The following is a 27,048-nucleotide window of genomic DNA, read 5'->3' as shown; positions in this document are numbered from 1 at the left end:
CCTACTTGCCTTTCAGTGCTTTGTATGAAGATGTGGACTTTGGAACACCATGTATTCAGACAATGCTCGAACGTTTCACACCGCCAAAAGAGAAATATCCAAACTCCAGAAACTGTTAGAAGATTCAAGAGTACAAATGCACATGTCACACCACCATGTAACATGGAAATTTATAGTACCAAGAGCAGCATGGTGGGGAGGCTTCTGTGAAAGGATGATAGGGTCCACTAAGATGTACCTCAAGAAGATACTCGAATGAGCTCAAGTAGACAAGGGTGGGGATCGAGGCCACTCTAAATTCGTGCCACATTACTGTAGATAACAGTAACTCCGATATCCTGACACCTTTACACTTCCTCATAGGAGAAAGGCTGACATCTCTTTCAAGTACACCAGATACTTCCATCAACCAAGATTTGACTAAGGTGTACAGACAGATACAAAAGCTAATTTTAAACTTTGAGCAAAGATGGAAAAAGGAATACCTCCTTCAATTAAGGAGTTACCACGAAGTGAAGCAGATCAAAAAAGAAACCTAACTACGGATAGGTGATTTAGTACTTTTACAAGAGGACTTCAAAACCCAGACTGGCGTAGAAACGAGGCTGAATTTGTGAACTGCGCTGAGGATGAGACAACAGAATTCGAACAGTCATTCTTCAGTTCCCAGATCGCTCCATAGTCACAAGACCAGTGCAGCTGGTCGTTCCCTTAGAAATCGACCGACCAGGGTGGGGAGGATGTTGAAAATTGTGATATGTACCAATTAGAGAATTTTAGTTTTGTATGTTGACAGTTGATGTGGATAATGACGAAACAGTTGACTCTAGATTATTGTATGTTGACGAGAAGTAATAAAAACCACAATCTGTTAATTTTGTAACAAGCATGCATTTCAATTAACACCCGTAAAACATATCAACAGGTATATGTGAAACTTACTTTTAGAATAACCCTTGTACACTTACAACCAGAAGAATTCTGAGTGGAAAGGAAAATAGGTAACATTTGGGTGTAGATTTTGGCCAACCCTGAGGATGGAGAAGAGACAGGCACGACATCGTCATGTGTTTGTCTTCCAGGAGGTGTGGCTTGCGATGCCACACACTCACTGATCACTCCTGTTCTACTGGCATTTTCCTGGGAACTGAGGAAGATGCTTCTATGATTAAACATTCAAGCTATACTGGCTTTTCCTAATCAAGGAAAACAATTAACTGTAATTTCATTGTGAAGAAATGTGCATGATGCAGTCTATTTGTTAGATCTGGATTCAATTAAAGTACTTACAACATCAGAGTTCCCATAATTTCAGTCAGTCAAAGAATAATCCTAGAATAAATATGAATGGCCATTTCAAAGAATACAGTATATAAAACAGAAATACACAATAGGTATATCTTTCATTTCTATTTTTTCATTGAAGAGGCCATTTATATTTTTGTGCAAAGGATGAGTTAATTTTATTTATTTACCTTTTTCTTAAAAATGCACTCCTTTGCTTCTTTAAGACATTTTATTATAAGAATATCTTATTTTAATTTATTACAACTCACCTATAATTATTCTTCATCTTTTTTGGGTTTTGAAGAATATTCTTCATTTGCAAATCTTTGTAAATGTAAGCTTTGCCTCTGTCTTTTATTTTTATACATCATTCTATGCCATTTAATTTCTCCCCTCTTTTCCATAATTATATTAAGAAAAGGCATTGTATGATATTTTGGTAAAAGTGTATGTCATTACAAGATATTAGAATCATTCTGTTATTGACAGTCTTCACTTTACAAAGGAAATATAATATGTTCTCCTATTCAATACATACACATCTCCATCATAGATGGAGTAATAATAGTCATACATGTTTCAATTCGTTTGAGCCATCTTCAGTGAAAAAATGTTAAAGTTATTTACATAATAGATGCTAAAAAATGTGTTAAAACATAATGAAGGAAAGAATGAAAAACAAAAGAGACATGACGGAAATAAAAAATAATTCAATATATACACATTTCCATCATTAGTAACCTTCATCCTCACAAACACAGCTGAGCTAACAACAGACACGATCGTAAGAACGGAACCGTTAAATTTGAGGAGGTCAGGCTGTTTCGAAAGGACAGCTACTTAATAAATTTGAACTTCATTAACGGTTTCCACTATATGTCACATACAGTTTACCAGGCACCTATTATCTTCTCTAACATTGCTGCCCTCCTGACTATTTATAAATAAGGCAAACACTCCTAGCCAACATTGGACACAATCACTGAGAACAGGACTGCTAAAATTGAGAAGGTCAGGCCTTTCTAGAGTGCAACTATTCAAAAATTTGAACTTTATTGGCGGTTTTCCATTGTGCGTCACATACTTTTCACCTGGCACGTGTTTCCTCTCAAACTTAACTTCTCAAAAAGTAAGTTTCCTAGAAGTAAAGCATAATTTAATTTCATCGATTGCAAATGTTAAAACATTCAAGCTCTTAAGTCTTTAGGGTTTTTCTCAAGTTTTTTGCTCCCCTCTTAACTATTTGTGACGGTGACTCAACAGAGACAGACTGTTATTTTGAACTTTTAACACAGTGATTTTGTCCTGTTAAAAAAAAAAAAAAAAAACAACACACTGCAAGTTTTAGATTAAGAGGTCCACAACCTCATCATAATCACTTATTGTTTGTTTCCGTCTTGTCTCATTTGTTTTCATTCTTTTCTTCATTAGGTTTTAACACATTTTTAGCATCAATTATGTAAGAAACATTAATTTTTTTCACTGAAGATGTCTCAAACGAGTTGATTTTTACTCCATCTAAGGATGGAAATGGGTATATGTTGAATTATTTTCTATTTCCATCATGTCTCTTTTGTTTTCATTCTTTCCTCCATTATGTTTTTAACACATTTTTTAGCATCTATTATGTAAATAACTTTAACCTTTTTTCACTGAAGATAGCTTGAACGAGTTGAAACGTGTTCGACTATTATTAACCCATCTAATGATGGAGATGTGTATGTATTGAATAGGAGAACATATTATATTTCCTTTGTAAAGTGTATGTCTTTAAATAAATTGCCTTCAACTTTGACATCTGTGCACATTTGAGTACAAAATAGAATAATTCTTCTTTTTAGAGTGCTCGCAAAATTATTAAAGTAGTTTAATTTAATAGGGCCTATACTGACAAAATTAAGGGTTATTCTTTCTTACAATGGTTGAGCGTGATGGCAATTGATGATCAAGTTATGGTTGAGACCTCTAAGATTTCAGCACACAAGGATTACAAAGAAACAGGAGAATTTGATACTAAATGAGCTGACATATTTATCTTCACTCTCTCTGTGTTTCTCCTCGCTGTTCAGTTGTGTGCATGTTCATGTGTTTGCTCTGACCAATGAAAGAGTGCGTGTAAGCTGGTACTGGGCATATCTGAGGGCTGTACAGATTTCCTTGTCTGGCCACTAGTTATTAATAAACATCAATGTACATATTAACAATTGATTTAGCATGAGTACTGAAAAGGAAAACAGTATAAGGCACTTTGAATGAATTATCGCCATTGAATGGCTTCTCCTAAAACTTCATTTTAAAATAAATAACTGTTCCGATATGATTAAGTCCTTACCAACTTTTTGTGATGTCCATCATGATGATGACACCATTGGTCCCCTTATAAACATCAAGAAATTCAGCATCCAGAGCTGGTTCTTCAGGCATCTCTAACTGGGAATTGTCTAGTTTGAGGCCATCAAAACGCTTTTTTTTTTTCCCACGGTCAACCACATCCCACACTTCTACCTTCACAACATCATCTGTTGCTTTGTAATTCCACTGAATACTTGCTACCTGTAAAATTTCAATGAAAAATGTGTGAAGAAAAGCAGTAATTGGGAAAATAAGGTTTTTTTAAAGGAAGAGAATGGCAGATGAAGAGTAATTTAAATGTATACCACAACAAAAGTTTGTATTCTAAGTTTGACTACAGTGATGACATATTCTACTCTTTTATATTCGTAGCGGGTGCTTCAGATACGTACTCCACAGTATGCTGGTTGTTGTACTTGGTAGGCGCATACTAAGCAGAATGTTGGATTGCCACACCTAGCACGCACACTCAAATGGAAAGGAAAGTACAAGTAAAATCACAATATGTATGAATATTGTTCTTTGTTTTATTATAATAAATGTTCCAAATAGCCCCTCCTTCTTCTGCATACAATGCAACTCTTCTCATTATGCTGCATCGCACTCTTGTTAACATTGCTGTTGAGACATTTGATGTCACTCCATGAAGTTTATACACAAGGTCAGCCATATCAGCCATGAAGTTGATCGCACAAAGAGTCCCATAAAAATGTCCAATGGGGGTTTAATTGGGCAATCTTGAAGGTATAACCTAGTAAACCAAAACACCATGAGATTCTACATACATAAATTTTACAACATTTGAGTAACAATGTCATTTATATTTAGGTGTATGCTATTAGCTGTTCAGCCATCCAATTACAGAAAGACTCAAAATGAGAAGTCATCTAGTTGCAGGTGCTGAGTTGTGTACCATTTAAGTGCTATTGCAGATTATGTTTACTAGTTCTCTTAATGTGTGTGCTACAGCTACTTGTATGCAGTTCTGCAGCAACAGTTTCTCTCACTACATTCGGTTCCTTTGGATCCTTTTGCTGTGTCGTCAATGGAAGAATTGCCACACGAAGAGCACGATGCTGGAGCAGTTTTCTCTCTACATTCTTGAACACTCTGCAATCTGGATGTTGGCTATCTGGATATTGTTGTACATAAAGAACAACTGCTTCTTATTCACTGTGATGACAAACACCACATACAAGCAGGATGCCCACAAGTTCATCATTCATATACTGTGGCTATTCCATTGCTATGGATTAAACTAGACTGAAAGTATGCCTGCCAACTTTACAAAACCCAAAGTAAGGAGATTCTGATATGAAAATCAGGAAAAATCAGGAGATACAATTGGTCAAAACTGCTTATTCTACATGTCCTGCACAATACAGGAGTATTATGGTATATAATACTTCTTGTCTCAAAACCCGACTGTTGCTATACGAGTCTACAAGGCTAAAAATTACACATGTCTATTCCCTCACATGAAGTAAGTGAGCGAGATGATCGGTCTCTGATAAGCCTTCCGAAAATAGTATGAACTCATGCTCCACATGTGTGTATCAGTCATGCACTTAGATGCCATTACTTAGCAAATGCATATATTAATACACTAGCAAGATACCCGTGCTTCGCTACAGTATTATACTGAAATTTGTAATTGAATGCTTATTGTTTTAGATATATAATACGCCGAAATTCGCGATCTGACTCATTTTCTGAGAGAATCCGCCAAAATTCGCGATCTGACTTGTTTTCTAATAGATTACGGCAAGTTCCCTCCCATTTTACAATCTTTCTTTCCAGCAATCGATTTCGTACTTCCCGTGCTAGGTCCAGGTATTCCACCCGGTCAGTTGGGTCCCTAAATCTTTGCCATCTTTTCCTATAAGCATTTTTAATATGGATGAAATTCTTCAGGAGATCCGGCGTGGTGTCGTCTTGGGTGCCTTGGCGGTACTGAACCCGCGCCCGGACTGCATTCTTAGTCATTACCTGTCCAGGACCCGTTTCCAGCGTGGTCCGCACATTTGACGACGGTCCAGAACATTATGATTATCATTATTATTATTATTATAGATGTTCTGGACCCCACAGCAAGACGCAAGACCGCTACTTGGCAGTAAATTACATCTGCTGCCATTGTCATTGTTGACAATGTCACCAGCACCATTGTCGTGCGGAGGCAAGTGTGCGGGATTACTGGCGATGCGATTGACATACTTCCATGCATTATCGACCTTATTATAGAGGTGAACAATTTGTCGGTCAATCTCATTCCTATCGTTTATTTCAAATGTGTTTAAATTTTTATTTATATGTCAGGAGAATCTACTGTAATCTGAGAACGTTCTCCGAAGGAAAAGATGGCTGTCGAAAACGAACCCAGGAAAGATTTAAAATGATCGGTTTATGATCAGAATAAGTACATCGAAAATCTACAGCCTGTTTCCAATCATTCGACAGGGTCAAGAATGGAATGAATAAAGCCCATCTATCGGCGACAATAGAAATTATGTCGGCTGCCAAAGCACTCCTCTGGGGAAAAGATCGATGAATGACAAATGAAATGAAATATTGGACAGTGTTGCTGGAATGAATGATGACAGGGAAAACTGGAGTATCCAGAGAAAAACCTGTCCAGCCTCCGTTTTGTCCAGCACGAATGTCACATGGAGTGACCGGGATTTGAACCACGGAACCCAGCTGTGAAAGGCCGGCGTGCTGCCGCCTGAGCAACGGAGGCTCCTTATAAGTACATTATGAACAGTAAAATCAATTGGTCTCACCTCCATTTACACCCCACCGCCGTTAAATTTATTACCCCCCTCCAAAAAAAAATTAAAAGGCCTGTTTCTTTACGTTTAGAGACTCCAAACACCAATATTCACGTCCATTACCTTCAGTTTTGAGATATAGCCTAAGTATCCCCATAAAAGTAATTAACTTTTTCACTTCCTATAACACTCCCCCCCCCCTAGTGAATTTTCCGGCAAAAAATACTTGTTCCTTTAATAGTAAAGGAACTTCTAAATACCAATTATCACGACTCTAACTTCTTCAGTTTTTGATTTATGTGTCCTCATGAAAGGAATTCAAATCCTTTTCACCCCCACCCCCAAGATGATTTCACGCTCCCCCCCAAAACGCGTTTTTCGTTCTTTTAAAGGAGATGCAAATACCAATTTTCACGTCTGTAACAACTCATTATTTTATTAGATGTATGCATTCTCATACAATTAAGTCAATTTTTCAATTCTTTCACCCCCCCCCCCCTTCGTTGGATTTTCCGAGAATACGTGTTTCTTTACTTTTAAAGCAGATTCCAAATATCAAATTTCACGTATGTGACATCTTCATTTTTGAGATATCAGTAGCCTAATTAATTAATTCAACACCATTTTCAGTCACTTTTACCCCACCCCCTCCACCCAAGTGGTATTTCCGAAAACTAAAAATACACGTTTCTTTATTTTTAATAGAGATAAAAAATACAACTTTTCACATCTGTAACATGTTAAGTTTTTTAAAATACACTGTAGAAATTCTTATTTTAAAATTTCATCCCTTTATAGTTCCCCTTAAGTGGAGTTTCCAAAAACAAATCACCTATGTTTCTATACATTTACAGGAGATTCCAAATACCCACTTTTTACGTGTATAACATTTTACGTTTCTCAGATATTCTATAGATATAGTCTTTTAAAAAAGTCACTCCAATTTGTCACTCCTGTTTAACCGCCATTAATTGGATTTTCCGAAAACAAAAAATGCGTTTTTCATTATTTTTAAAGGAGATCCCATATACAAATTTTCAGTTCTGTAATACCTTCAGTTTCTGATATATATGTATCCTCATTAAAGGCATTCAACCCATTATTCACCCTTTTACACCCCTCCTATTGGGATTTACAGAAAAAAAAATGTGTTCCTTTATTTTTAAAGGAGATTTTAAATACCAATTATTACATCTGTAAACTTTTAAGGTTTTAAGATGTAGACACACTCATTTTAAAAATTCACCCCTCTTTTCACCCCCATTATTTGGATTTTCCAAAAACGAAAAAATACCTGTTTCTTTATTTTTAAAGTAGACCCCAAATACCAATTTTCAGGTCTGTAATATCTTCAGGTTCTGAAATATAAGTAGCCTCATTAGAGGCATTCAACCATTTTTTCACTCTTTTTCACCCTTCCAATTGGGATTTTCCAAAAACGAAAAATACATGTTTCTTTATTTTTAAAGGAGATTCTAAATACCAATTTTTACATCTATAAACTTTGAAGGTTTTGAGATATAGATACCCTCATTTTAAAAATTCTCCCCCTTTTCAGCCCCCGCATTAATTGGATTTTCCAAAAACAAAAAAAATACGTGTTCCTTTATTTTTAAAGGAGATCCTAAACACCAATTTTCAGATCTGTAATATCTTCAGTTTCTGAGATATAAGTATCCTCATTAAAGGCATTCAACCCCTTTTCACCCCTCCTATTGGGATTTTCCGAAAACAAAACAATACATGTTTCTTTATTTTTAATGAAGATTCTAAATACTAATTTTTACATCTGTAAACTTTCAAAGTTTTGAGATATAGATGCACTCATTTTAAAAAATTCACCCCTTTTCACCCTCCCATTAATTGGATTTTCCAAAAACAAAAAAATACATGTTTCTTTATTTTTAAAAGAGATCAAAAGTACCAATTTTCAGGTCTGTAATATCTTCAGTTTCCGAGATATAAGTACCGGTATCCTCATTAAAGGCATTCAACCATTTTTTCACCCTTTTTCACCCCTCCTATTGAGATTTTAAGAAAACAAAAAAATACGTGTTTCCTTATTTTTAAAGAAGATTCTAAATACCAATTTTTACATCTGTAGACTTTTAAAGTTTTGAGATATAGATACACTCATTTTAAAATTTCATCCCCCTTTACACCCCTTTAACGACGGAATATCCAAAAATCCTCTCTTAGCGAGCACCTACATCTTAACATGAATATATCCCCAAAATTTCATTTCTTTATGTCCAGTAGTTTTGGCTCGGCGATGATGAATCAGTCAGTCAGTCAGTCAGTCAGGACAAGTTATTTTATATATATATAGACTAGCAAGATACCTGTGCTTCGCTACGGTATTATACTGATATTTACAATTGAATGCTTATAGTTTTAGATATATAATCAACCGAAATTCGCGATCCGACTCGTTTTCTGCGAGAATCCGCCAAAATTCACGATCTGACTCGTTTTCTAATAGATTACGGCAAACATAAGCATTTTTAATATGGATCAAATCCTTCAGGAGATCCGGCGTGGTGTCGTCTTGGGTGCCTTGGCGGTACTTATTATTATTATTATTATTATTAGATGTTCTGGACCCCACAGCAAGATGCAAGACCGCTACTTGGCGGTAAATTACATCTGCTGCCATTGTCATTGTTGACAATGTCACCAGCACCATTGTCGCGGGTAGGCAAGTGTGCGGGTTTTCTGACGATACGAATGACTGACTTCCGTGCATTATTGACCTTATTATAGAGGTGAATAATTTAACGGTCAATCGCATTCCTATCGTTTATTTCAAATGTGTTTACATTTTTATTTATATGCCAGGAGAATCTACTGTAATCTAAGAACGTTCTCCGAAGGAAAAGATAGCTGTTGAAAACGAACCCAGGAAAGATTAAAAATGGTCGATTTATGATCAGAATAAGTACATCGAAAATCTACAGCCTGTTTCCAGTCATTCGACAGGGTCAAGAATGGAATGAATAAAGCCCCATCTAGCGGTGACAATAGGAATTGTGCCGGCTGCCGAAGCACTCCTCTGGGGCAATGATCGATGAATGACAAATGAAATGAAATATTGGACAGTGTTGCTGGAATGAATGATGACAGGAAAAATCGGGGTAAACTGAGAAAAACCTGACCCGACTCCGCTTTGTCCAGCACGAATGTCACATGGAGTGACCAGGGTTTGAACTATGGAATCCAGCTGTGAGAGGCCGGGGCGCTGCCGCCTGAGCAACAGAGGCTCCTCATAAGTACATTATGAACAGTAAAATCAATTGGTCTCACCTCCATTTACACCCCACCGCCGTTAAATTTATTACCCCCCCCCCCAAAAAATTAAAAGGCCTGTTTCTTTACGTTTAGAGACTCCAAACACCAATGTTCACGTCCATTACCTTAAGTTTTGAGATATAGCCTAAGTATCCCCATAAAAGTAATTCACTTTTTCACTTCCTATAACACTCCTCCCTCCCCAAAGAGAATTATCCAGCAAAAAATACTGTTTCTTTAATAGTAAAGGATATCCTAAATACCAATTATCACGACTCTAACTTCCTCAGTTTTTGATCTATGTGTCCTCATGAAAGGAATTCAACTTTTTTTACTCCCGCCCCCCCCCCCCCCAAGATGGGTTCCCCCCAAAACGCGTTTTTCTTTGTTTTTAAAGGAGATCCAGATACCAATGGTCACGTCTGTAACAACTTTAGGTTTTATTAGATGTGTGTATTCTCATACAATTAAGTCAATTTTTCAATTCTTTCACCCCCCCCCTTCATTGGATTTTCCGAGAATACGTGTTTCTTTACTTTTAAAGCAGATTCCAAATACCAATTTTCAGGTCTGTAATATCTTCAGGTTCTGAAATATAAGTAGCCTCATTAAAAGCTTTCAACCCATTTTTCACCCTTTTCCACCCTTCCTATTGGGATTTTCTGAAAACAAAAAATTACGTGTTTCTTTATTTTTAAAGGAGATTCTAAATACCAATTTTTACATCTATAATCTTTAAAAGTTTTGAGATATAGATACACTCATTTTAAAAATTCACCCCCTTTTCACCCCCCATTAATTGGATTTTTCAAAAACAAAAAAATATGCGTTTCTTTATTTTTAAAGGAGATCCCAAAAACCAATTTTCAGGTCTGTAATGTTTTCAGTTTCTGAGATATAAGTATCCTCATTAAAGGCATTCAACCCCTTTTTTACGCCTTTTCACCCCTCCTATTGGGATTTTCCAAAAACAAAAAATACGTGTTTCTTAATTTTTAATGAAGATTCTAAATACCAATTTTTACATCTGTAAACTTTTAAAGTTTTGAGATATTGATACACTCATTTTAAAATTTTACCCCCCTTTTCACCCCCTTAGCGACGGAATATCCAAAAACCCTCTCTTAGCGAGCACCTACATCTTATTATGAATATATCCTCAAAATTTCATTTCTTTATGTCCAGTAGTTTTGGCTCGGCAATGATGAATCAGTCAGTCAGTCAGTCAGTCAGTCAGTCAGTCAGTCAGTCAGTCAGTCAGTCAGTCAGTCAGTCAGTCAGTCAGGACAAGCTATTTTATAAATATAGATTGCACCAAGTGCCGATGTGAGTATGTGAAATGCAGTGTTATTTTTATCAAGTAATAAATTAAAATTTGCCAGAATTGTCTCCAAATGACTCCCAAATTCTCTAGAAAAGTCACTAGTCACATCTTTGAAATTCAGCATCATCATCATCATCATCAACATCAATGCCCCACTCCAGTTGCCCAGATGTGGTTAACAAGCCACCTCTCTTTCCTGTCCTTTCACTTTTCCTGCTCCATTACTTCTGTCACATCCAATCCAGCTTCTCTAATGTCCTTCCAAATCTGATCCATCCACCTTCTTCTCAGTCTTCCAACTGGTTTCTCTCCCTTCACTTCTCTTTCCAATTCTTTGAAATTTGTCACCAAATTACTAAAATAGATTTTGAATCTAGCGACTACTCTTTAGAATCGACTAGACTGAAGTGTGTAGATGTTCCACCATTCAACACTCTATATAATACATAACATTTATTAAGTGAAAACCAATTTCGATTCCTTTGGAATCATCATCAGTTCACAGTAAATAAATAAATAAATAAATCAAAAGGATCTTAACAACAATCAACATGAAATCTGCCTTTAAATACATTTAAAATAGTTGACATGGGTTATATGACATAAAAACACATTCAAATTAAAAGAATGTCCTAGGATCCTGGTCACAGATAACTGTAGTGCATTCGTACAATGTTGAACAAAGTTTTAAGATAATATATAAGTTAAGTTTTAAGATAATATATAAGTTAAATGTCAACACGGAAATGAAAGTTATAAATTAAGATAGATTGATGTGAACTAACACGAACATAGCACAAGAGATTTACAATCGATATACACGTTGCGATATACAGTTTTCAATAAACATCGCACATTCGCGCGCATTTCTTGCATTAATAAACGTCTATATTTCATTTGAAAACGGCCAATGAGCGAAGGACTGCCGGTCACTAGCATACAATGCTGAAATGGCAGGATTTGAAAACAAATGTTTGAAGGTCACCAAAAAATAAGCTAAAATTGGGAGAAATAATAGAATAATCGGGAGGCGAGAAAAACTGTCGAAAATCGGGAATCTTCCGCCTAAATTGGGAAAGTTGGCAGGTTTGCTGAAAGTTTACATGAAAGAGCTGTTGGTATGTTCCCTGGTAAGTGCACAGATCACTTACGCACGCGTTTCAACAAATCGAGATCTCAGTCTGCAGCATTCAGCAACTTGACTTTACACTGATGCGTGCAGCTGTTTCGTGTATCACAATGAAAAGCTTCTACAGTGGAACAAGTAGACCATGCGTTCTACTGTGGGGCATGTGTCTGAAGCATCTGGTACAGTGATACTGGAGAGAATAAATATAATCAACTCTTAAATAATTCTATTATGACTTCTAATATACTGAGGACAGGTATATTCTGTTCAGCATTTCATCACTTCCAAGTCTCTAGGCATACTTTTTTTTTTAATTTGCTTTATGTTGAACCGACACAGATAGGTCTTATGGTGACACTGCGATAGGAAAAGGGCTAGGAGTGGGAAAGAAGCAGCCATGGCCTTAATTAAGGTACAGCTCTAGTATGAGCCTGGCGTGAAAATGGGAAACCACGGAGAACAATCTTCAGGGCTGCCGACAGTGGGGTTCGAACCCACTATCTCCCGGATGCAAGCTCACAACTGTGCGCCCCTATCCATACGGCCAACTCATCTAATCTAGGCATACTGAGGACAGTTCAGAACTTGATCACTTCTATCTACTGCTGAGTATTCATGCAAAGGGTGAAACCTAAAGCAGATAGACATGTATTTGCAAGCACTGGGAAAGCATTCTTTCTGATTATATTAAACATGTTTAAAGAATTACTAACTGGTCTGATAGAAGGCAGTTCAGGTTTAGGAAAGTTTATTCTAGTGAGGATCAACTTCTAGGATTTCAGCAAGAAGTAGCAGATATTTTAGGTTCAGGAGGTTAAATGGACTGAGTCACTACTGACTTATCCAAGGCTTTTGAATGTGTAGATCATGAGAGATTACTGAAGAAAATGAAAGAATTGGAGTAGACAAAAGAGTGAATGAATTGGTAGCTAAATTTCTAGAAAATAGAATTCAGAGAATTAGAGTAGGTGATGTATTATCTCATTGTGTAATGGTTAAGAGGGGTGTCCCACAGGGCAGAATTATTGGACCTTTATGTTTTCTTACGTACACATGATATGAGTAAAGAACTGGAATCACAGATAAGGCTATTTGTGGATGACGATAAACTGTATAGAGTAGTAATAAGTTACAGGATTCTTTGCACCTACAAAAAGTCCTACAGTAGACAATGTTGTGAGACGGACAGCAGACAATGGTATGATGGTACATGGGATGAAAAGTCAGGTTGTAAGTTTCACCAAGAGAAGAAGTCCTCTTGGTTTCAATTACTGTGTTGATGGAGTGATAGTACCTCATGGGGATCACTGCAAGTACCTAGGTGCTGACAGGAATGATCGTCATTGGGGTAATCACATTAATGAAGTTATAAAGAAAGGTTACAGATCTCTTCAAATGGTTATGAGGGGTATTTTTTTTTTTTTTTGCCAGGGGCTTTACATCGCACCGACACAGATAGGTCTTATGGCGACGAAGGGATAGGAAAGGCTTGGGAGTTGGAAGGAAGCGGCCGTGGCCTTAATTAAGGTACAGCGCCAGTATTTGCCTGGTGTGAAAATGGGAAACCACGGAAAACCATTTTCAGGGCTGCCGATAGTGGGATTCGAACCTACTATCTCCCGGATGCAAGCTCACAGCCGAGCGCCTCTACGCGCATGGCCAACTCGCCCGGTGAGGGGTATTTAGGGGTTGTAGTAAGGATGAAAGAAGAGGGTGTGTAAGTCTCTGGTAAGACTCCCCAATTAGAGTATGGTTTCAGTGTATGGGACCCATACCACGACTACTTGATACAAGAACTGGAAAGGATTCAAAGGAAAGTTCTTGGTGATTTCTGACAAAAAGCAGTGTTACAAAAATGTTGCAAACTTTAGGCTGGGAAGACCTGGGATTAAGGAGACGAGCTGCTTGATTAAGTGGTATGTTCTGAGCTGTCAGTAGAGAGTTAGCGTGAAATGACATTAATAGATGAATAATCTTGAGTGGAGCTTTTAAAGATAGGAAAGATCATAATATGAAGATAAAGTTTGAATTTCAAGTGCACAAAATCGGGGCAAATATTTGTTTATACGACGAGGAGTAAGGGATTGGAATAACTTATCATGGGAAATATTCAATAAATTTCTAAATTCTTTGAAAACATTCAGGAAATGGATATGTAAACAATAAACAACTGATAGGGAATCTGCCACTTAGGTGACAGTCCTAAATGCATATCACTGATGATTGATTAACAACACAGTTTAAATGCTTGTGAATCATTCATATTTGAGCTCTTTCTTTATTCAATTTTATTTTCACCATTTTAATAATTTTTGCTAATTTATGTATTCACTTTGTTAATGGCCGAGGACAACCTCTTTAGCAGGTCAAAACTACTCCTGAGAATAATAATGCAAATATAAAATCCAGGGATGGGGATTCCTCTCGCTCAAGAGTCTTGAGACAAATAGCCAAAATCTTGAGAATTTCATAAAGCATTCTGAGAGAAAGTGAAGTGTTGCACTCTCTTGTGCATGTTTTGTGAATTACAAAGAAATGTAAAGTGTTAAAACTTCTTGCTTAAAGCGCAGCAGTTCGCAGCATTCGGTTTATTTTAAACAACTGCATTTTTGGTTGGTCTGCCATGGAATATGTGGAATATTTGCTTTGACCGGATATTACGTTCATATGAACAAAACTGTTTATTTACAGAAAGGAATGACATACAACAAAACTTAGTTTAGACGGTCTTTTTTTTCTTTTTTTTTAAATAAGGACAATTTGAATCAAATAGTTATTTCATTCCTAACCTTAGTAGGGGCTTAGGGAGGTCATCAGCTAAACAAAGTAGTTTTTCGGCCATGGAATATCAAAACATTATTTTTAGGGGCGTAATATTTATTATCAAGTACATCTAGTACATATGTAATGGGAATTGCTCAGTACGTGTTTCTGGAGCAGAAGTTACCAGAAGCCCGCTCCGCACTCACTTGAACAGAGTCCCACTATCCCCGGTTTATTGAAAATAATATATTTTACAAACTTATACACATACCTATACAGCAGGTAACACTAACATTGAATCGTACAATCGTTCAAGAATTAGGCAATGTGATCTTGCTGTCATTGAACTCTGAGTCATTATGTAAGTGACTACTGGAGTCAAACTTGTTAATAACATAATTCTAAATACATCTATATATATAAAATAAGAGTTTTATCTGTACTTTGCTCAGAATTTAAAAATTAATGGTATTTCTGTATCGGTCGGGCCGCAGTAAAAAGGAAATGCACTTTTTGATTTTCAATCATCTCTGTATGTACTGTATGTATGCATGCATGTATGTACATGCATCATGAGAACATTTCTGGAGATAATTGAATGAAAATCGGTGTGTAAAGTTGGGGAATGAAGTTCTACAATTTAGGCTATAAATAATTTTATTCATACTGAGTGAAATGGTAGTTTAGGAGAAAGCCTAAAAGTTAATTCTCAAATATCTACATTATTAGTGATCCTATCAATGAATACTACATATCGGTAACTAAAGTTATACAGAATTACATTTCCGATCATTTGTGACATCCGTACTGGCTATGATAACAGAGATATTCATGAATTTAGATTTTTATTGCCAAGTCCATATCAACGCTGAATTACGAGAAAATGGGTGAACAGAATTTAATGAAAATTGGTATATAAAGTCAGGGAATAAGGCACTACAGTCTAGGCTCTAAATTAATTCATGCCAGATGAAATGGTAGTTTAGGGGAAGGTGCCTCAAATTTAATTTTTAAATACCTAGGTTACTGGTGATATCGAAAAGTACTACATAATGAAAGTAACAGAGAATACAATTTCTGATCATTTATGTCTTATACAGTTTTTTTTTTTGCTAGTTGCTTTACGTTGTACCGACACAGATGGGTCTTATGGCAACGATGGGACAGGGAAGGGCTAGGAGTGGGAAGGAAGCAGCCGTGGCCTTAATTAAGGTACAGCCTTAATGTGCCTGATGTGAAAATGGGAAACCACGGAAAACCATTTTCAGGGCTGCCTACAGTGGGGTTCGAACCTACTATCTCCCGAATACTGGATACTGACCGCACTTAAGCAACTGCAGCTATCGAGCTCGGTTTATACAGTTTTACCGTGCTGACTATGATAATAGAATTCACCAATTTAGACTTTTGTTGCTTAGTCAACATGAAAATATTGTTCAATCATGTTAACTGGTGATGGTTTTTTGATATCATTGTCTTAAGGTGTCAAACCGTGTGGTCATCGGTCCATATCATTGTGAAGATGATTATAAAAATGAAGAAAAATCGTAAAGGAACGAGTGCTTGAAGAATACGACAAGAGGGAGTCATGAAAGGAAGGAAGGATTCCTTTTACATTCGATGCCCTAATATCACAGCATTGGAAGAAAACATAATCTGAAGGCTTACAATATTGAAAGTTTATAAAACTGATCAAAAATAACAATACATTGACCAGTGTTGTGATGTGTTTTATCTCTTCTGCTGCCACTCATATCCAATAGATAAGATTTTTTTTTGCTAGTTGCTTTACGTCGCACCATCACAGATAGGTATTATGGTGACGATGGGACAGGGAAGCGCTAGGAGTGGGAAGGAAGCAGCCATGGCCTTAATTAAGGTACAGCCCCAGCATTTTCCTGGTGTGAAAATGGGAAACCACGGGGCTGCTGGCAGTGGAATTCGAACCTACTATCTCCCGAATACTGGATACTGGCCGCACTTACGCGACTGCAGCTATCGAGCTCGGTGGCGGAAATTAGCTGGGGAGTTAGATAACTCTGCACATGCTATATGGTCATCCAATCAACGATGGGTACTACAGCTAACAACAGCAAGGAAAATTGTAAAGAAGACTATCGTAAAAAGTTGTGAAGGAATGTAATGAAAGGATTAAGAAGATGTCCTAATATCACAGTCAAAAGGAAACACTATGTGAATACCTACAATATCAGGACCCGATTGTTGGCTTTCTTTTAACGTAGTAAGAAGAGATCAAATCAAGATCAGCAATAATACGCAGCAATATTAAACTGCAAAGGGCCACAGAGAGCATTGAAGTGAGTACTTCACAACAAGCCACTGAGAGGGAGATGCATATCTGCTTATTCACCTCAGAATCTGAGGAACAATATGAGGGTTGGACAAAATACAGTCGAACCTGCCCTAACGGACACCTTTATTCAGCAGACACCTTCCCATATGGACATTTTTCCACGGAACTGATTTTATTTTACATAAGACACGTGTTAAATAAACCTTATTTAAGTGGAGATCTCTGATTACTGACAGCGAACATCGCCATTAATCTCGTCCACTTGTCTTAAGTGGACACTTTACACGTTCCAGGACACTTTCTTTCCATAGGGCTTTATCTTAAAATCATTCTGAATACATATGGGAATTCCTTTTGAATGTTTGTACTATTTCATGTCCAAGAAAAAAAAAGAAAGGTACATAGGAATGCTGAAGTAGCCGTGAAGTTAATTGTTCTGTACAGGGATTTTTCCAAACCTTTTGTTAGGGTCACTTTTTGTTCTAATTGGTGTATATTCTAAGAATTGTAGTTGCCCGAGAATGCTACCAGTGACTGTTTACGAGTTACCAAGGGATTTTCCAGCATATCTTGCATCATTCTATTCATAACTCATATTATCGAGTCAGGTAGTTCAGTTAAACTTGACAAGAGACTTTCATGTGCTGATTGTTGAGGCAGAAATACCATAGTATTTTAAATGGCCAGTAAACACGAGGAAGAACAAGCGTGTTTAGATCTCGAGACAAGATAAAATGTAATGCAAAAATCTTTTCAGTGAGAAAAGCTCCCGGAAAACTTAAACTAAAGGAAAACACAATTGCGAGTAATAAAAATGATATTTCAGGTGAGTGGGAGGAAAATAGGAGTCAAGGAATGAACAAAAAGTGGGAGTCGGTTTTTCGCAGAAGTGAACATTGCGGTATATGAGTGATTTGAATGTGTTGGTTGGAGCAAAGAAACTAAGTGGTCCAATGTTACAAGAAAAACCTGAAAAATTGCAAATGACCTGAAAGTCGAGCTTAATTGAATAAAGAATCTGTGTGCCATGCTGGGTCGTTATTCCCTTTTTGAGAATATCACAGTAAATAAAAATGTGCTAAATTTGTACATCCAGCTGAATGATTACTTCCTGAAGCTGTAATGAATGTAAAGGCTGTAAAATCACTTGCAATATCTCCCAGGCAAATATTTAGTTATAAATGATTTAGAATAATCAAAATAAAGATATATGCTTATAATTAAGGTGGATGTTCTTTGCTGTTAAAATTTTCAATTAATTTTTACAACCTTGTTTTTTTCCATGGAATCAACAGTGTCCACAAAAGAAAGGTTTGACTGCATATAATCATGCATACACTAAGTAAGTATCCTGTCAACGACGGGTAATTCAGCTAGTGATGTAATAAAGTAATATACACTTACACTTTTTAAACACACTGTCTTGGAAACAAAAAAATTGCTTGATTTACATTTGTTGGCACTTCTTTAAACTAGTTTGACTTTGACAGGTGGTATTAAGAAGATACTAAACCATTTTATGCCAGTGTTTATTGCACTTTTTTAATAAATTATTGGCAGAACAACAGCTGTATTGTTTTCCACTGAATAAAGTCGTCTATTGATCTACCCTTCAGGTAGCCTATAATTTATCTTGTCTTTAAGAAACTTTGTATATATGTATAATCAAAATCTTCTGGGCTATTCTGCCGTGGTCCACTCCTCTCATTCCTGCCAGACATGCACTCCGGCCGTGAAAGCCTTCGTACTTTGATGTTTGTATATATGATTATAACTACTTAGCTGGAAAAATGAAAGAAAAATACAAAAAAAATTTAACTTTACATTTAACTTTTATAACAATGTATTCGCAAAAAACGACAAAAGTGAACAAAAAATGACATTGCAGTTTATTTTCTGGGACATCCGTGAAATATTCCCAGGCCCACGATTTCCTCTCGGTAGTCATCATTATGCACTAAAAGTACTGTATTGCATTCACGCCAGTGAAATGATTCGGCTAAAATAAAATAATGGATTTTTCGTCGTGGGTTGAGTGCCATGTTGCAGACCTTCTTCGAGCTTGTCCATGTATTATTCCCTGTGAACAGAAGACTAAACTTCTGTTCATGACTCAGCCTGTTATCCCATTAGGCAAGATGTCAAAGCCTATTCTCAGTGTGCCACAGAACCATGACTTAAGAAGTGTGCTTATGTTCCAGAGTCTCATGAGGCATGTTTTTGTGAGAAAAGCATTGAGAAGATCTTGCGATTCTCGAGACAAGCGCTCTCATTTCCCATCCCTAATAAAATCTATTTGTCATTAAATTTGTACTGAGTAGGTGGACCCTATCTTAACTTCATCTTATACGCAGCTGTGGAAGTCGTGAAGACAGCCCTCTATGAAGGTGTGGAGATGGTCCCTGTAGTAGAATGTTTTCATGTTCGGTCTCGTCTCTTCTTTTTGTTGCTTTCTCTTCACAAAATGACCTGTTATTGTGTTTATTCTAATACTAGCTGCACGCCTGTTTATGACAGGAGGAATTGCTTCCAGAATAAATGCCTTCATACCTTTTGAAGAGAATGTAGCTTCTAATCGAAGGAATACCACAAAAATGTCAACCTTCAATTCTGTTTGTATGTATGTATGTATGTAATCAGAACTACAAAGAATAAGAATAGCAACCTCAAGATCAATCCACATCAATATGGCATGAAGATAGAGACTGCAAGGTCCCAAGCTATTTGCCTCAGATAGAGCCAGGGCTGCCCGATAGAGAAGAGCGCTCAAATTAGTGGTAGTTTCAAGGAATAGTTGAGATGGCAGGGCGATGAGCTTGCATGTAAGCGAGACAGATTGAGATTTATGAGAATATTTTCTCATTATTACAAAATTTCCAACAAATTTTCAGCCGTTTCATGATTTTTGATAAAAACTGCAATCTAGCGGGAATACATATGCAAAATTCAAACTTCCTAACTCATTGTGATGCTGGTAAAATCTTTGGACAAACCCATAGCTGGAGAGAAAGTGTAATGAATTGTATTTATATATACATAGTGATTAGCTCAATGGCTTAGCCACTGGCTTCACATCTTGATGGCTAAGGTTCAAATCCTGGTTGATTCAGGGTTGAGATTTTCATCTTAAGAATCACATGGAGTCAGGAAGGGCACAACTGGTTTTAAACCCTTGGCTAAAACAAAAATGAGCCTGGATGACTCCAGTGACCTCTGAAATAACTGGGATATATAGAATAAAGTTTCATTTATAATTATTTAATTTTTTAGCCAACATAGGACTACTTTAGTCAGGTTTATGGAGGTTTTTCTTATATATATAAACAAATGTGTTTCTAAACATATTCTTGTCTGTTAGATCATCAGCCTAGAGGCTGCTTGGATCTTCATATAGTACTTTTTTTTTTACAAGTTGTTTTTACATTGCACCAACACAGATAGGTCTTATAGCGATGATGGGACAAGAAAGGGCTGGGAGTGGGAAGGAATCGGTCATGGCCTTAATTCAGGTACAGCCCCAGCATTTTCCTGATGTGAAAATGGGAAACCATGAAAAACCATTTTCAGGAGTGCCGACAGTGCGGTTTGAACCCACTATCTCCCGAAGACTGGATACTGCAAGTAATCAGCTTCATTTTCCGTATCAAATTCTAATCACAGAGACTTACAGTAATTGAAAATCTTCCACATTTTTGATACTTTTTCTTTGCTTTTTAGCAAATTAATTAATTATAAACAGTACATGTTTCATTCTCACTTGAGAACATCTTCAGCTGTAGTTAAGCTTAGGTGAATCTCTAAGTTTCTGAGTACATTATTTTCAGGTACATTGTTCCTCTTAAAAACTATTTGAATATAAATTAAAATGATGTTAAAACAATGTGGTGGTTAATGGGTTGACGAAATGAGACAGGATGAATACATAGTTAGCCTACTTAAAAAACTATATTTATTCATTGGAATAGTTGTTAAAAGTTTCAATTCTGTTACACTAAAAATATCTGTTTGCCTTCCAGTTTAGAGGTCTTTTTAAAAATGATTGACTTCTTGACACTGTTCTAATTATTGTTGAATGTTCATTTCTTTCACTCCTTTCAGGTTGGCTGTTATTTATTTTGAGATTGCTTAATGTGCCCTAAATTGAGGATAATGCAGAACTGTGAAGCTAATAATAATCGTATGGCCTCCGTGTGCAGACATTTCAATTTGACGCCATCTGGCTGTCTGCTTGTCAATTTCGACGTTCCGTTTTACTCTAGGCCCCCACTAGATGGCAGACCGACTAAACCGAAACTCTCTTGGGCGTCTATGGCTGAGATTTAATGAATTTTGTCGGGTAAACACCAAATGTGTCACCAGAGATCTTTAACATGCCGACATCGTACAACATGGAGTGTCGAATGGACTTTTTTACGCCCTTCAAAAATCCGACTACCTCTGCTGGGTTTGAACCCACTATCTTGGGATCCGGAGGCTGACACTCTACTGCTTCATCTCAATTTCTGAAATGAAATGAGGAAAATAGGGATTTGTTTTTATAATGAAAATATGTGTCTTTACATAATAAATTAATGTATAAAATGGTTCCATACCTTACTGTTGTTAAGCTCCAATTCTACCATGACCCTGGAGGGGCTACGTTTTAAGTTGCTTTACGTCTTGTATAATAATGATGTGTGTGTTCAGTTGTTTGCTCCTCCTTCCAGGGAGGCAAGGCTGCGGAGAGGGGAGGAGGCATGTCACTTACTGTCACGGCTTCAGCTTTAGAAGGGGTGGGGGGAGTGGATGTACAAAATGGCGGAGGCTCGTTCTTATTCATCCTTTTATTGTCAGTGTTGTTTCTTTTGCCTATAGTTTCAAGACTTTATAATATCCCTTCAAATATATTGTCAACTGTTCAGGTTATTGTCCTGATTACTTTTTTGTTCTAAATAAATATATAGATTTTCTAATGTATTTGGAAGAGCTCCTTTGTTTATTTTACGTAATATAGTTAAATCCTGCTCTATAGTTGTGAACTGATGTCCGGTTGTACTCATGTGTTGGCCCATCGCGGAATTTTTTTTATGCCTTTCAGCATTGACATGTTCTAAGTATCTTACAGTAAAACTGCGCCCTGTTTGCCCAACATAAGTTTTTTCACATTGATGACACTTCAATTTGTAAACTCCTGATTCTGAATGTTTGTTTTTTCCTAGGGAATTAACACTATTATAATTAAAGAATTTTTGCTTTGTATTATTACTGGTTGAATACACGATCTTATAGTTATATTTTCTAAACAAATCTGTTACTGTATATAAGTAAGGGTTGTTGAACGTGAACTCCGCGTATTTATCTTTCTTTTTTATTTCGGGTGTTAGATTAGTTTGTAACTTCTGTTTGAATTTTCTGATTATTTTGTTTACCATATTTAGTTGAAATCCGTTGTATTGGGCTTGTTTACGGAAAAAGAGCAGTTCTTTTTCTCGTTCCGTGTGTGTAAGGGGTATATTAAATGCTCTGTATATGTAACTGTAGTAAGCTGACCTTTTTTGTGATTCCGGATGCAATGAGTAGTTCTTTATTGTAATGGGAGTAAAAGTGGGTTTTCTGTGTATCCTGAAGACAAACTCTTCCTTTTTCCATGTTATATTTATGTCTAAAAAATTTATGGAACCTTCTTGTTCTTTTTCTACTGTAAACTTGATTCTAGAATCCAGTGTATTTAATTTATTGAGGATATCTTCACTGTTGTTCACTCTTCGATCTATTACTACAAAAGTGTCGTCTACAAAGTGTACCCATAAATTGAGACCCTCTATTTGTCCTATTATTTTGGTATGTTCAAGGTAATCAAGATAAATATTGGCTAAAATGCCTGAAGCGGGAGCATCCATTGGGAGGCCTTCCTGTCTATATATCTTCTTATTGAAAGAATTGATAGAATTGGAGTTTAACAACAGTAACGTATGGAACCATGTTATACATTATTATGTAAAGACACATGTTTTCATTATAAAAACAAATCCCTAATTTCCTCATTTCATTTCAGAAATTGAGTCGAAGCTCCCTTCTCAAAAAGTGAACGGCAATCAGCTTCATAGTTCCGCATCAGACTCAATTTAGGGCACATTAAGCAATCTCAAAATAAATAACAGCCAACCTGCAAGGAGTGAAAGAAATGAACATTCAACAATAATTAGAACAGTGTCAAGAAGTCAATCATTTTTTTAAAAAACCTTTCAACTGGAAGACAAACAGATATTTTTAGTGTTACAGAGTTGAAACTTTTAACAACTATTCCAATGAATAGATATAGTTTTTTAAGTAGGCTAACTATGTATTCATCCTGTCTCATTTCTCAGATATTCGGTTCAAATACAAAACTACTCTCATTTTTCCATAGATAACTTTTAAGAAACAGCCATGAAAAATAATATTTACTTAACTTGCACGTTTTATCCATTATAACAAAAATAAGGGCCAAATAGTTAGTCATATCACAAAATAAAGCCCAACATCATCATCACTGGCCATCTCAGTTGCCCAGGTGTGGTGTACGAGGCCCCCCCTCCCCGCCCCCCTCCTCTTTGTCCATGAACCATTGTTCTCTCAGAACCTTCTCCCAATTTTGTCCTCTCTCCTCGACATATTCCTTACTGTTTTCATTTACAAGCTGATATATGTCACACCGATACAGATAAGTCTTATTGCGACAATGGGATAGGAAAGGGCTAGAAGTGGGAAGGAAGCGGTCGTGGCCTTAATTAAGGTACATCCCCAGCATTTGCCTGGTGTGAAAATGGGAAACTATGGAAAACCATCCTCAGGGCTGCCGACAGTGGGGTTCAAACCCACTATCTCCTAAATGCAAGCTCAGAGCCACGTGCACCTAACTGAACAGCCAACTTACTCGGTTCTTTCTGTTCTTACTAGATCAGTCTGTTTTTCTCTGGGTATGCCAATATATGTGTTTAAATGTTGGGTATTTACCGAACTTGCACATGTTTTATCTACTAAAAACCAAAATAATGGCTAAATGGCTATTCATACCAAAAAATAAAGCCCAATATGTGTATTTAAAATTCAGTTTTCTACAAACAAATAAGAAAAGTAATGTGTAGGCTCTCCCAGAAATTATGTTTTCATGTGTTAAAGCAGCCTCTAAAACGAATCGACAATAACATTACACTGACTGACTGTTGTTACTTCTCTACTGCAATCAATCATCTCTATTAGATGACAGTACTGCTGCAACTGTAAAAACTAACCTGTCGATGACAGGTACAGCAGCCAGTCTTACTAAAAAAAAAAAATTTCATGCTCATCCAAATAGCCAATCTTTGGATGTGAGAATAACATAATACTTCCCACAAATTTGGGATAAAAATACAGCACAACCCCAATTAACTAAACTATAGTGGAGGGGGAGCCATTCCGGATAAGGATTTTTTTTTTTGGTTAAGGCATGAACATCTATTACTTTAAAAAATCTAATTACAGTATGTACTTCTGAAATATTTTGAAGGCCAAACAAATTGATAACTGCCGGGCTGAGTGGCTCAGATGGTCGAGGTGCTGGGCTTCTGATCCCAACTTGGCAGGTTCGATCCAGGTGGTACTTGAAGATAATCAAATACTTCAGCCTTGTGTCCGTAGCTTTACTCCAGTGGGACTAAATTCCAGCAACTTAGCATTTCCGAAAACCGCAAAAAACGTAGTTAGTGGGATGTGAAAACAAATAACATTGTTATTCAATTCAAAACTCTCTCTGTAGGCTACACTTATGTTCTTTATTAAAGTTAAAATTACATTTTTAGGATTATTACAGTACATAAATATAGGGCTATACTATGAATCAGTCATTCTGAAAAACTCAGTAATTTTTGTTTGTTTCTTGCATCCCTCCCAACATTTTAGAGTAGCCATGTCCCATCATCTTTTCATTAGAAGGATGTAAGCTGGCGTTGACTCACCGCATTGTTCAACAAATCTTAGGGCAACCTAAAATAAAAACAACACACGTACATACTATAGTTTCTGTGTTGCTTTAAAAGAAAGAAATATTAATGTACATTATACATTAGGCTACAACTGGTACAATGATCACTTTTAATTTTCACATTAAGAAAAGCAAGGCATGAAATACTGTAGTAGGTTATTGAAAGGCATAACAAATTCTTAACTTAGGCTTACCTCTAGTGCTCTAAAACCATTGTCAGCTGTCACTGGACTGGGAAGTTGGTGGCTGGGGAATGTACTAAAGGTCGTGTATTCATCTCTCCACTAGCCATAGCCTAACACGTTCTCGCCCTCGTGATTATTCCCGTGCAATACAGTATGTACTTTTTGGGTTTGCGATTTTGGAGGCATTTCAGTCAACAAGAGTTACAAGTAATGAGCTTTAAAAGCTCCATTATAGAATCCATATTGATCAGAAATCAAGTAGCGAAATAATAAGAATATGTACTCAAATACTGTATTCTATTTAGCGGTCCGCCTATTCAATACATGCTAAATAATCTGGTACATGTTTTGTCCCCTAGTGGACATGTATTGAATAGGTCTATTTGAGTACATGTTCATAAATATTTTGCTACTTGTTAATCAGAGTTTTGTATACATTTTCCTTAGAGCCCAAACTTGTCTCTTCATCAAACTTTGTGTACTGTATTTCACTGCATAATCACTTTTTATACCAACATTTTTGAAAAAATAGTAGGGTGTGACCACTACACAAAGAATATTTTAATACCAGTATTTGTATTACTGAAAATAATTTATAACTAAATTATATTTTATACAAGTTTAAGGTGCATGTAATAATTGCATATATACATCAAAATAATTAAAATAGTTCAAAACAAAATTCATAATTTATATGCAACAGTTCAGTGAACGTTTCTCCAATCTGAAAATTAAAAGGGACTTGTCATTAACCCTTTCCCGCCCACATTTTCAGTCCGCTTATCACCAGATTTCAACCTATTATTTAGGAAAAATTGAAGCAGAGCACACTGTTTCAGAAAAAGTTAAATATAATAAAAACTGTTGATCACAATGTATTCAAATTTTCAATTAAAAAAACATACCATCACATCCATTTCCATATTCATTAAGTCATAAGGTTGTTGTTTCAAACCTCCACCCCTTCCCAATTGTGTACTCGACACAAAGGTAGGCTCTATTTGTCACATTCTCATGTTGCGTGAATCCATCTAAACCAATAACTGCGTGATTCTGGAAGTGGAATGTATACTGTATGTCAGCTTCTATTTCCCTTGAGCAAGTGTCTTCATATTCTGTATCTATGTTTCCGGAATATGCCTGTTTCAATGCTGCATTGATATATAAGCGAGTGGCTATCTCACTGAATAGTTTCTCCTTCTAACATAATATGTCAAAAATTAGGTCCGAATTCTCGATATCCGTTTTCACTTACATCATTGTTATCACTAAAATGATCTTCGTTGATATGTTATTCCCTCACTAAATAATCACCTCTACCCCTACTCAATGATTCTGTGTCACTTTCGTCGCCTATATTCAGCTCAGTTTCAATATCCGCAGTATTCAATCCCGTCATGTTTACGAACGAAACAGCTGTCCCGCGCTTGCGAAAGTTCAAGACCGTTTCCTAGGCGACGTCAAGACAGATTATCGCTCTTCTTTCATTTCCTAAGCCATGTAGATCGTACTTTGTGTTCATAAATGCCTCATAAACACTTCAAAGCCGATGAAAACAAAAAAACTATCGCATAACTCGCGTAGGTGTGCAGATAATGCAGCCAGGCACTTTCGGGCGCTAAGGACCGGAAGGCAAAGTGAAGAGTCGGGC

The 27,048-nt window shown here is 36.5% G+C and overlaps 1 protein-coding gene across 4 annotated transcripts in view; it reads right to left on the bottom strand.

The window, feature by feature from the left end:
• The window catches only part of LOC136858504 (rab-like protein 6), a 124,320-nt gene that overhangs the window by 75,895 nt on the left and 21,377 nt on the right, over positions 1-27,048 (bottom strand). For all 4 annotated transcript variants that reach the window (XM_067138098.2, XM_067138095.2, XM_067138096.2 and 1 more), the window contains exon 4: positions 3,620-3,840. In XM_067138098.2, the coding sequence (XP_066994199.1) occupies positions 3,620-3,840 (221 nt within the window). The remainder of the gene's footprint in view (positions 1-3,619; positions 3,841-27,048) is intronic.

This window comes from Anabrus simplex, chromosome 1, assembly GCF_040414725.1.
Source record: "Anabrus simplex isolate iqAnaSimp1 chromosome 1, ASM4041472v1, whole genome shotgun sequence".
Taxonomy (NCBI): Eukaryota; Metazoa; Arthropoda; class Insecta; order Orthoptera; family Tettigoniidae; genus Anabrus; species Anabrus simplex.
This window is presented reverse-complemented; position numbering and strand designations above follow the sequence as displayed.